Below are 12,500 nucleotides of genomic sequence, written 5' to 3'. Positions count from 1 at the left end.
ACCATCAGACCCACTGAACAGGACTAGGACTATTAATTAGAGCTACCATCAGACCCACTGAACAGGACTAGGACTATTAATTAGAGCTACCATCAGACCCACTGAACAGGACTAGGACTATTAATTAGAGCTACCATCAGACCCACTGAACAGGACTATTAATTAGAGCTACCATCAGACCCACTGAACAGGACTAGGACTATTAATTAGAGCTACCATCAGACCCACTGAACAGGACTATTAATTAGAGCTACCATCAGACCCACTGAACAGGACTAGGACTATTAATTAGAGCTACCATCAGACCCACTGAACATGACTAGGACTATTAATTAGAGCTACCATCAGACCCACTGAACAGGACTAGGACTATTAATTAGAGCTACCATCAGACCCACTGAACATGACTAGGACTATTAATTAGAGCTACCATCAGACCCACTGAACAGGACTAAGACTATTAAACTATTAATAGAAGACACAGTGGCGGAATAAATTCAACCACAACTTTGTTTCATCACAAAACTGGAGAGAAACATCTGTCCTGTGAAGTCCACAAAACATATTGCATCTAACAAACAGTTACATGACTTACAGCATGGTCAAGCAAGTTCATGTTTCCGACATTTTCGGACTACGAAACAACTATTGATTTAGAACCACGGAGAGTTACCCTAAGTCGCAAAGAAAACAGGAGCTACCTCCACTATTCCAGCACCATTTCAACTTCAATATCATCAAATCACCTATGCTTAGTCTAATACAGTGACAACTAAAAGATACCAAAGACAATTTAGTCCAATCAACTTAAACTAAATATGATGTGGCTGTCCATGTTACTGATTTCTGTGTGTATGTGTGTGTGTGTGTGTGTGTGTGGACGTGTTTAACTATACTTGTGGGGACCAGAAGATCAAGAAAAATTTGACCAACTGGGGACATTTTGTTGGTCCCCACAAGGTCAAATGCTATTTCTAGGGGGTTTAGGGTTAAGGTTAGAATTAGTGTTAGGGTTAGAATTAGGTTTATGGTTAGGGTTAGGAACTAGGGTTAGGTTTAGGGTTAGGGTTAAGGTTAGGTTTTTGGGTTAGGGTTAGGGTTAGGGTTAGGGTTAGAGTAAGGGTACTGGTTAGGGTTAGGTTTAGGGTTAGGGTTAGTGGTTAGGGAAAATAGGATTTTGAATGGGACTGAATTGTATGTCCCCACAAGGTTAGTGTGTGTGTGTGTGTGCGTGCGTGTGTGCGGGCAAGTAGAAAAAACATGTTGACTCACCCTACTTGTAGACAACACCAACGCCATCCTCCTCTCTTTCATGTTGCCGAAACAGTCTATAACTCTGTCATACAGTACACGCTTTTCGTTTTTGTTGTCATTCACTACCTGGCAAACATGCTTTCTCGCTAGCCTAACTTCCTTTCAACGATGTGCCAGGCCAGCCAGTTAACATAAGCATACTACATCTAGCTACATATTGAACTTCCGTCCTCTCAGATCAGGGGCACAATGTATGAATTTATGGTTGGATCAGAATTGCCATTGTAATCATTGGCCAGTACAGAGTATTAGGTAAAACCACAAGTCCAAATCCCTAGTGGCTAATTTAGGAAAGGGCCGATTTTAGCTAGCTAGCTAGCCACTGGAGGAAACAACACAATGAGATTCAACAATTGCATTTTTTTATGTAAATTATATTTTGCTTTTGATGTGATGTGGTTGGTGTGAAGCCAAATGAAAACTGGCTTCCCTTGACACTCACTCAGTTTAGCTCAACACTGATTGGCTATTCCTTAACCTTTTTTTTTATCAAGGGAGGCCAAATGCTTGCGGGCTTCCCTTGCATTCAATGCTACGGGCGGCAACAATATCATACTCTTTTTGAGCAGACAGCATCAGATAGATTGGGTACACATACTGAGACAGAGGGGCTCTGTTTCGCTCTCTCAGATGGTTTCTCCAGTGAGATACATTCAGCCTTTTGCTAATTGAAGGAAAATTATGAAACACAGAGAGACAAAATATATTATTTAGATTTTCGAAAGATACATTTATTTTATATGTTGTTTTTTCTTGGTCAATTTTTTGGGGAAGCCTGGCTTCCCTTGGCAGCCACTGATTATTTCACAGCTTCTCTGTGTGATCTATAAGAGGTCTGTGTTTTCTGGGTGCTTTTCAGGGTGAACCTGGAGACTGTAACTGTTTCAGCCCTCCATACGCAGGAACAGGAGGACCGGTGAGTATGGCTAGATCAACATGCACACACACACACACATCCACGCATACACAAACACATGCCTCAATGTAGTCATCTAAAATTTGTTTTGAGTTCAACTTCAGAGCAGTTATCTCTCCGAGTGCGGTGGGGGGTGCACATACATGCAGAAACACACACACATACACAACTCTTAGCTTGTTCTGAGTTAATCTACAGATGTATTATCTCTCTGCAGGGGACACACACGCTCGGCTCTCTTTTAACTGGTTTTGAGTTCATCTGTCAGTGTTTGTTCATGAACACATATGATCTGCTGATGATGTGCTCTGATTTTGACTACTCTTGCCTTGCAGGGAGCCCCAGGAACTCTGGGAGGAAACACTTGGCAGGTCTGATCTCTCTGTCATCTACTAGCCATGTCTGCCTCTTGATTTTCATTTGTGTCATTTGACTGAATATCAATTGAATATGTGTTTGTTGTTGAACAATTAGGCTACAAATGGTGCCTGTCAATATTGTGTTGTTCGCTCAGTCACTGGATGTGTTTGTGTTTGTGTGTGTGTGCCTGTGTGTGTGTTTGTGTGTTTGTGGGTGTGTGTGTTCCAGGGGCCTCCGGGACCACCAGGTCCTCCTGGTCCTCCTGGGCCACAGGGCTTCATCGGCATCACAGGACCCCAGGTAGGAGAGAGGGGAACGGGGTGGTGGGGTCACGTCCTATTGAATTGTATTGAATATAATTCAATTAACCCTTTACAACACACAGGCAAGGGGTACAGGAAGGGTCCTATAGCTCAGTTGGTAGAGCATGGCGCTTGCAACGCCAGGGTTGTGGGTTCGATTCTCACGGGGGGCCAGTATGAAAAATGTATGCACTCACTAACTGTAAGTCGCTCTGGATAAGAGCGTCTGCTAAATGACTAAAATGTAAATGTACTCCTTCCTTACCCATTCTTCTCTATCTCTATACATCTGTATCTCTCTAATGTCATTCATCAACATGAATGTACCTTGGCTGTTATATTTCTCTCTCTCTCACACACACACTCTTCTCTCTCTCTCCATTGTTCTCACTCTTGTTCCTCATCTTCCTCCACACTATGTTTCTATTCTATGTTTCCGTTAACTCTATGTCACTCATTTCCTTTTCACGTTTGGCTTGAATATTGGGTTCTGTCTTGGGCAGCTTGGGGTCGTGGCTAATGCAACTCTAAATGCAAATTAATACCAAATTAAAATAGCAAATTATTTTATTAATCTTACATTCATAATGTAAACATGTTACACAACTATTGCATAAATACAATAAAATGTAAAGTCAACCGTATTCATGTAATGAAGCTCTATGCTATTGTTAACCTTGTGGGCTGTAAATATATGTATTAATGGGAGTCTTTGTTAAATCATAGCACTGCTTTAAACATTCACTAACTCTTGTGGGAAGCTTTGGGAATGTTGAGTATTACTATCAAAATATGATACATTGGGATTGTTGGGAATATTGATGACAATCCCTTCATTTGAAGGTTTGGTTATAAACTCTTTATACATAGTTAAATAGTTATTTTAGCATTAGTACAATTATTATGAATTACAAAACCTTCAAATAAAGTTTTAGGAGAATATTTCCTCTGATTTTGTGGGAAATGTTCAATTGAAACTAATTCTCAACAACAGTTTACACATTTAAACCAGGTTAATGGGAAACGAAGATGTAATATTGGTTGATGAAGACCAGGCTGAGTTCACTGTGTAAGAAAATAGATTGATTTTTCTGAATTTGATGTTCATGTGTTCATCAAGCACCAAATAACTTTGTGTGCATAAATCAAATTTGCACACAAATATCCTTTTCAAATCAAAGCACTTAAAAAATATATATTGTTTGACCTCTTGCACAGTGATCCCTGCATGGTATTTAATCTGGTGTGTTTATAAAAAAGGAATTGACAAAATAATCAAACAATTTAAACCAAACATGAATCAAACTATTTAAATTAATTTAAATAGTGTTTTAAAAACTAGACAACGGAACCAAAAGAAACCAGGAAAGGGAGAACACGGGTGATTGGTTGTTCCTACAACCTCGAACCTGTAACCCCCCCCGACCATTGGTGGAGAGGGATGTGGCAAGCCTGTGATAGGCTAAAACCAGTTGAATCTCAGTTCCTTCTTTCAGGGTAACCCTGGCAACGATGGGGTACAAGGGCAGCCGGGTCTGCCTGGGAGAACTGTAAGTAAACAGACAGAAGGTTTGGAGTTACTTCCATTCCAATTCAGACACATCAGATTGAAAATCAAATTCCAGAATTGAGAAAAACAATCGTCATTGTCAGTGAATATCAATGGCACTTTCTGATTCTAGAATTGTAATTCATTAGCTGAATTGTCTAAATTGAAATGGATTTGACCCCAACCCATGCCAGACAAAGAAGGCGGGGCTAGATGAGTGCTGCAGCTTTGTGATTGGACGATGCAGGGAGGGAGGAGCCTGGTTGGGTTGTTGGTCTGTGTTGTGAGTGGAGCACTCTGGCAGAAGTTCATTGAGGATCTCTAGACTTTGGACATGAAACTATACAGTAGACACACCACGACTTAGTGGCAGTTAGAAAAATGAACATCTGGTTTAAATAGTTTAATGTCCTCACACTCAGCTCAAATACTTTTATTGTTGAAATGCACTTTCTGCCTTTCAGAAAGACTAACCATTGATTTGTGCCCCAAAAGCATGCATGCACGTACACACACACACACACACACACACACACACACACACACACACACACACACACACACATTGTTGGCATAGTGCCATAAATTCAGTGTGAGTGTGTGAGTGCAGCCATTAGTTTGAGTCAAAGAGCTTTGCTGTACTCTGTTGTTCAGCCTTATGCTGAGTACAGTAAGATCCTGCAGATCTGCTGTTGAGAGCACTGCTCTATGAGCTCTATTTTCCATGTAGCTGGCATCCATCTCAGCCGCCTGCCACACACACACACACACACACACACACACACACACACACACACACACGCAGGCACACAATCACACACACACACCGTCCCCACATTAATCAAACTACCCACAGTGGAAACTTGGCTTCACAAACACACACACACACACACACATTATACACACTCAAAAAGTGCTCCAGTCTTAACATCGGTAGACAGACAGACCCACCAGATCCTCTCTAGCTCCATGGCCCTGCCTGCATGTTATATGTCAATGGATTTAAATCACTAAACAGACTATTAAAACTTTTCACTCTTAGATACATTCTTAATTCACTCTTATCTTAATCTTAGCTAATAAAAACATATCTTTAAAACCACAAAACGTTCTTAGAAACGTAATTTAACAGACGAGTTAGTTGAATACAAATGAATCCATTTAAAAAGGATAAAATACCAATTTAGCAAAAGTACAGGATATATAAAGAGGAGTATATTGAAAGTATAAAGTAAATATCATTGACATATAATGATTCTTCTCTCTGAGAGATCCTGTTAATGCACACAGCCTTATTCTAACAAACCTAATGGGCTGCATCATGCTAGCTCAAATTAGCTCTTCTGGCTAATAACAACCGTTTGAACAAAGCCAATGGGTTTTAAATGGGTTTGAAATCAGGCTAAGTGCAATTCACAGGTTCACTCACTGTGTGAAGGGCCCCACTGCTCAAATGTGGCAGTATTGTACTGTGAGTGGGTTTCCTGGTGTGATTGGAGTGGTAAGAATGTTTCAGACCACCCATGTAGGTAAATCAATCAACTTTCAAACTCCCAACAATGAGCCCAATAAATGCCTGGATTTGAATACCAACGTGCTTTGAAAGACTTGCAAAAACACGCACAAATGTTGAACGTTTTGTGTCTCCTTGGGCAAATCTTAAATGGCACCCTATTCCCTCTAGTGCCCTATGTGCTTCTGGCCAAAAGTAGTACACTACATGGGGAATTGAGTGCTATTTGCAACTTCTGAACGGATCATTCATCAAATGTGGACTGTACTGCAGTTCAACACCGTTTGCACTGTGTCGACTGTACTTATAAATTATAATTGTATACCAACATTTTACTGGATGAACTTGCCCCTAGACGCTGATCTAAGATCAGTTTTACATTGGCAGCTGCCTAGTGGTTAAAGCTAGGATTTGTGTAGGATAAACTGATCTTAGATCAGTGCCTAAGGGCAACATCTACTTGGAGCCTTTTCCCCCCTCCCTCTCCTTTACATTTTACTCTCCTCTCCCCCTCTGACATCCCCCTCCCCCTCCCCCTCCCCCTCCCTTCCTCAGCACCTGAGGCTGCCTCAGGATGAGGACCCCAGTCGAGGAAATGGAAAGGTAAGACAGGAGGTAGGGAGGTGCACTCTGGGAAATAGAGTTCCCTAGTAGTGCTCTTGGATTGATATGCATGAGCTGCACTAATGTGATTATACATAACACAAACATGCATGAACTATGTCCATGCAGTTTGAGCGCACACACTTCATGTCATAAAAGTGTGTGTGTGTGTGTGTGTCCTCTGCTGCAGAAGGTGTATGAGGACTGCTCCAAGGGTTATAAACGTCTGTCTGTGTGTGTGTGTGTCCTCTGCTGCAGGAGGTGTGTGAGGACTGCTCCAAGGGCTTGCCAGGGGTACCAGGCATGGCGGGCACCAAGGGAGAGAAGGGAGATGAGGGCAAGACTGAAATAGGCCACGCCCCCGACGGCTGTGAGAGGGTGAGAGGCGGGGGTGAGGGGGGCATTGGTGGGGGGCAAGGGGGCATGGGGGAGGGTGGTTAGGGGTGCATGGGTGAGGTGGTTAGGGGGGCATATATATTGTTGGTTGGTCAGAATGAGACTGTAGAATCATGGAAATTCTACATGATTCTTAAGAATCAATAACACTGACCAGGAAAAAACACTGTCAGTTTTGGTTCTGATTTTGACCCAATCCATCCCAAGCTTTACCTAGGCAGAGTCATAGTTCTGACCTATGACCTCTTTGTTTTTGTTACAGTGTTTCCTAAACCAAAGGCTGCAGATGGAGGAGGCCGCACAGGCGCCTGTACGTCCACACAGTCTTTAACTATCCAACTCTCACATTCACACTCACACAACACGCACACACACACACCACGCACGCATGCATGCACATACACACACACACACCACGCACGCAAGCATGCACAAACACACACACACTGATTCATAGATGGATTTATCTTATTTTCTATGTAGACCACCACCAACACCAACACCAATGGAGCTAATGGAGGCTGCTCCGGACCAGGAACACCAGGAACACCAGGCCACCCAGGAACACCTGGAATAAGGGGAGAGACGGTAAGTGTTTGTTTGTTTGTGTGTGTGTGTCTGTGTGTGTGCGCGTGTTTGTTTGTGTGTGTGTGAGTGTGGTGAAATATAGCGAGTTGCGTGTTATTAGCGTTTTGAATCTCTAACAGGAAGTACCTTTCTGCCTACATTTCCCAGGGTCCTCAGGGGCAAAGAGGACAGGCTGGAGTACCAGGAAATATGGTGAGCTCAAAACAAGAGATTTTAAGGCATTATAACACTTCATAAGGCTGTATAGAGACATTATAAGCCAGCACAACAGAGTCAAAGCATGGTGTCTGTAAACAGAACTGGGTTGTCTATAATAGCTAGAGGCACGAGTTTTACCTGACCATACCATACTAGGTCAGGAAAAACTCCTGCCCCAAAGCAGACTCCTTCCTTTCTGAGCTCTTGTTCTGTCTTAACTGGTTTCTTCTTCCTCTAATGGAGAGACTGGCTCTCCTACTGACGTTGTGCTTTCCTGAATTTTAATTGACCACAGATGTTCTTCTGTTTGTACAGTGTCTGTTACACTGGAATGGCAAAGTCTATTTCTGAAGCACCCCTCTTTCTGTGCTGCATGTTCAGTACCTCAAGGCTACATTTCTGTCACTAGTTCTTATTCCATGTCATTATTTGGGCCATGTTCAACTACTTGAAAATGTATCTTTCTTCATTTTCTTGGAAGGAATCACCGATTTGAACATGACTATGTAGCCTATTTGACGCCTTGCTTTCACCTATCCCACTGTGTTAGGTCAGTGCATACTTCCTGGAAGGCTGCATTTCTAAAGTGTTGGACCATGGCCATAGCGTTTACATGGCCTGTGTTTCTTATAAAGCTTAATCAGTGAAGGATCATGCAGAGTAAAGCAACTTCATGTTGATACTTAAAATGTGAGGTCATAGACCCCTCTAGTGGTATATCTTAGAACTACATGGGCCTTGAATTCAATAAGGTACGTCCCAATTACCCACCCTTCTCTCAAAGTGTGCACTTCATGGATTTACCAATTGTGGAAATTCCCTCTAGTTAATAATTACACCAATCCAACGCTTTTAAATCAGTAACGGGAAGTTTGCACACTTTTGGAGAAGGGAGGAGAGTAGAGATAGACGTGTTGCGCAACTATGGGGCAAAACAGACAGAGTTGGCTTAGATTGTTGACAACCTGTAAACTATATTTAGTCTCCAAATGTTTATTGAAAACATACAAACGAATTTGAACTTGTTGTCTCTGAAATACATTGTTACAGTTGTTGGTTAGCTAGCTAGTGAATTTTAGCCATATTAGCATAGACATGACATGAGTCAAAACACCTCAAAACAAGACATAGTATCAATAACAAGATACAACAAATTGAAACGAGCCACTTACTATTCCCCACATGGCAGCTTCTTGTCATTGTTGCTAGCTATCTGACCGTTCAGAATCATAACACCACATGGCCTTCTGCCTCATCGATGCGTGCGCATCAACCTGTCTATACAGCCAATTTCCACCATATACATGAGTAACCCTTCTGCCGATTGGAGTAGTACCTTAACAGGCAGGCTAAGGGTCAGTGTTGCTGTCTACAATGCTTAGAACAGTTGTTTTAGCTGCCCCTCTCATTGCCTGTTTCTCCTCTACAGGGTCCTCCTGGTTTTCCTGGTCCTCAAGGCTCATCTGGACTTCCTGTGAGTTTACTACATCTATATACTGTACTACACATCTGTGTGTGTGTGTGTGTGAGTCTGTGTCCGTCTGTCTCTCTCTCTCTCCATATCTTTCTTCTACTTTGAAACTGGAAGAGATGGAGAACCGCACACTGTCGAAAAAATGAATAAATCCAAAACTGAGGCTTGAATGCAAAATAATTATGTTTATTTAAATATCATGGTGCCCAAAAAAATTATAGTGTAAGAAAGGGCATTAATGAAATGTGAAAACAAAACACAAACATTTCGGCCTCAGGCTATCGTCAGTGTAAATTGTCGGCACACACACCTGGCTTCTATTTCAAGGATAATTGCATACTTTGAAACACCATCAACACTGTGAGCGAGTGTTGAATCTCTTTAAATCAGCAGGAGGTAGTGCTCATAGTGATTTGGCTCTGCCATCTCCATCTCTCCAGCTCTTTAATGAAAGTTATTTCAAATGAGGAAACCATTCTATTGTCTCACCAGTTGTTCAATTATTTCCCCTGTCTAAGTGATGGAGAGTGGTAGTGCCGTGCAGACAGCACCAACCCCCCCCCCCCCCCCCTTTTCATTCCATTGTTTTAGCAGAATGGAAGTCAGTAATGGTTGAACGGTGCGAGCCCAGCATGGAATCCATTTTGAAACGTTAGGGAGCGTTAATTTCAGGTGTGCGTGTGTGTGTGCGTCTCTTCTGCACTTGGCTTTGTATAATTTTCTCTCTGATTGAATAGTAGAAGCTGAGAAAGATTTTTCATCGTAATGAAACTCAGCTACATTGATAAGACATTGAACTGAATCTATAACAGGGATTTGAATGGCTTTACGCTGTCAGTTGCCTTATATATTATAAGAGAGAGAGAGAGAGAGAGAGAGAGAGAGAGAGAACAGATATGGAGACGAGAGAGGGGTAAGGAAGATAGAAATGTGCCGAGAGGAGGGGGGGGGGGGGGGGGGAGAGATAGAAATAGGGACAGAAAGTGAGAGAGAAGAAGGATATATAGATAGAGAGAGAGCGAAGCAGCGAGCTGTCGTCTGAAATACATTGACTGCATCATGAAAATCAATCCAATCCATAATGAATGAGTCCTCTGGCTGGTTTGGGGAGAGGGTGGCTGACTCTGAGGGTATCAGTATGATTTGGTCATGGTCATGGAACCACATCGCCTGCTTTGAAACCTCATAGAGAGCAGCAGGTCACAGAACAAGAGATACAGTCACATTGAGAAGTTCTCAATGGAACATTGGAAAGAACACTTAGCTGTTTCCCTCATTCTGTATTGACTGGTCCTGTCCTTGGATGGTCCAGGAGGGTGGTTTATGTGTGTGTGGGGCTGGGGAGTTTGTGTGTGTGTGTGTGTGTGTGTGTGTGTGTGTGTGTGTGTGTGTGTGGACGTGTTTAACTATTCTTGTGGGGACCAGAAGTCCCCACAAGAATAGTAAACAAACAACATTTGACCAACTGGGGACATTTTGTTGGTCCCCACAAGGTCAAATGCTATTTCTAGGGGGTTTAGGGTTAAGGTTAGAATTAGTGTTAGGGTTAGGAGCTAGGGTTAGTTTTAGGGTTAGGAGCTAGGGTTAGGGTTAGGGTTAGGGTTAAGGTTAGGTTTTTTGTGTGTGTTTGTGTAGGCCAGGGTAATGCTTTCTACCTCTGCAGTGTTTGTAAGTCTGAATACAGATTTCGACAGGGTAATCCATACTTAATTTAGTGTGCTACTTTTCCCTTCTCCCAGGGAACATGGGGATATGTAACAACATCGCTGAGGTGATGGAGATGACACAGATAGCTCGCATTCTGAAGTTATAGTCCTCATTTCGCCTCTCTTTTGGGATCTCTTCTATTCTGTTTTATTTTCTAATTTCTTCTCTTCTGTCTTTTCCTCATTTCTCCCTCACCTCTCCTTCCCTCTCCTTTCCCTCTCCTCTCTTCCTCTCTCCTCTCCTCTTCTGTCCTCTCTCTTCACCTCTCACCTCTCCTTCCCGCTCCTCTTCTGTCCTCTCTCTTCACCTCTCACCTCTCCCTCGCTCCGTCCCTCCTCTCCTCACCTCTCTCCCTCTCTCCATCTGTTCCTCTCTCTATCTCTCCAGGGTCAGAGGGTGAGAGAGGGGCAGCAGGACCACCAGGTGTGAAGGGTGAAACGGTGAGTCATGGCTACCTTCATCAATACATGTTAGATCAAGTTTGATTAGATACATTATTTATGCATCTGTATTATTTATGCATCTTTATGGTGTTTTTGTCAGGGCCCTCCCGGGACTAATGGATACCCAGGTTCTATGGGACCACCTGGGCTTCCTGTAAGATACATCAACTTCCTGTTTGATCACATTTATATAAATTAATATGAATGAATATATTGAACATATTGATTGATTGACTGACTGACTGATTGATTGACAGGGCCTGAAGGGCGAGCGAGGGACCCCAGGCAGTGTGGGAACGAAGGGAGAATCGGTAAACAGGAACAAACACAATCATTAAATACTGTGCATGTGATGGGGTTTCACTTTATCTGGATAGTCTACAAAACCTATGGCATTTTAACAGAGTAGCTGTAGCAGTTGACATGTCATATAGTAGTTAGTTGATAACTATGCATCTGTTAGGGTATATTTCATTACTACAGTTTGTGTGAAATAGTGAGTGTGAGATAGTGAGTGTGAGATAGTGAGTGTGAAACAGTGAGTGTGAGACAGTGAGTGTAATATAGTGAGTGTGAGAAAGTGAGTGTGAGATAGTGAGAGTGGGATAGTGAGTGTGAGACAGTGAGTGTGAGACAGTGAGTGTGAGATAGTGAGTGTGAGACAGTGAGTGTAATATAGTGAGTGTGAGAAAGTGAGTGTGAGATAGTGAGAGTGGGATAGTGAGTGTGAGACAGTGAGTGTAATATAGTGAGTGTAATATAGTGAGTGTGAGAAAGTGAGTGTGAGATAGTGAGAGTGGGATAGTGAGTGTGAGACAGTGAGTGTGAGACAGTGAGTGTGAGATAGTGTCTTACCCCCATCCTCTCTCCTACAGGGGTCCACCAGGCAACCCAGGATACCAGGGAAAGGCTGGAGTAGCGGTCTGTAACCTCATCCCCTCACCCCCTTTATCCCTCGCCCCTATAACCTACAGTGCCTTGCAAAAGTATTGGTCCCTCTTGGCGTTTTTCCTATTTTGTTGCATTACAACCTGTCATTTAAATGGATTTTTATTTGGATTTCATGTAATGGACATACACAAAATAGTCCAAATTGGTGAAGTGAAATGAAAAAAAATTACTTGTTTCAAATAATTC

General features: G+C 42.5%; 1 protein-coding gene across 1 annotated transcript in view; it reads left to right on the top strand.

Moving 5' to 3' along the window:
- LOC311121072 (uncharacterized protein) overlaps window positions 1–12,500 on the top strand; it is a gene marked incomplete at its 5' end in the record, with an annotated part of 289,117 nt that overhangs the window by 252,736 nt on the left and 23,881 nt on the right. The window contains 14 exon segments of the mRNA XM_084157921.1: window positions 2,174–2,230; window positions 2,566–2,601; window positions 2,819–2,890; window positions 4,389–4,442; window positions 6,510–6,557; window positions 6,816–6,935; window positions 7,216–7,263; window positions 7,437–7,541; window positions 7,689–7,733; window positions 9,169–9,213; window positions 11,308–11,311; window positions 11,314–11,360; window positions 11,464–11,517; window positions 11,621–11,674. Of these exon segments, the coding sequence (XP_084014047.1) occupies window positions 2,174–2,230; window positions 2,566–2,601; window positions 2,819–2,890; window positions 4,389–4,442; window positions 6,510–6,557; window positions 6,816–6,935; window positions 7,216–7,263; window positions 7,437–7,541; window positions 7,689–7,733; window positions 9,169–9,213; window positions 11,308–11,311; window positions 11,314–11,360; window positions 11,464–11,517; window positions 11,621–11,674 (789 nt within the window).

Source organism: Coregonus lavaretus (assembly GCF_964263955.1).
Source record: "Coregonus lavaretus genome assembly, chromosome: 3".
Taxonomy (NCBI): Eukaryota; Metazoa; Chordata; class Actinopteri; order Salmoniformes; family Salmonidae; genus Coregonus; species Coregonus lavaretus.
Note: the sequence above shows the minus strand (reverse complement) of the source record. Positions and strands in the feature narration are given on the sequence as shown.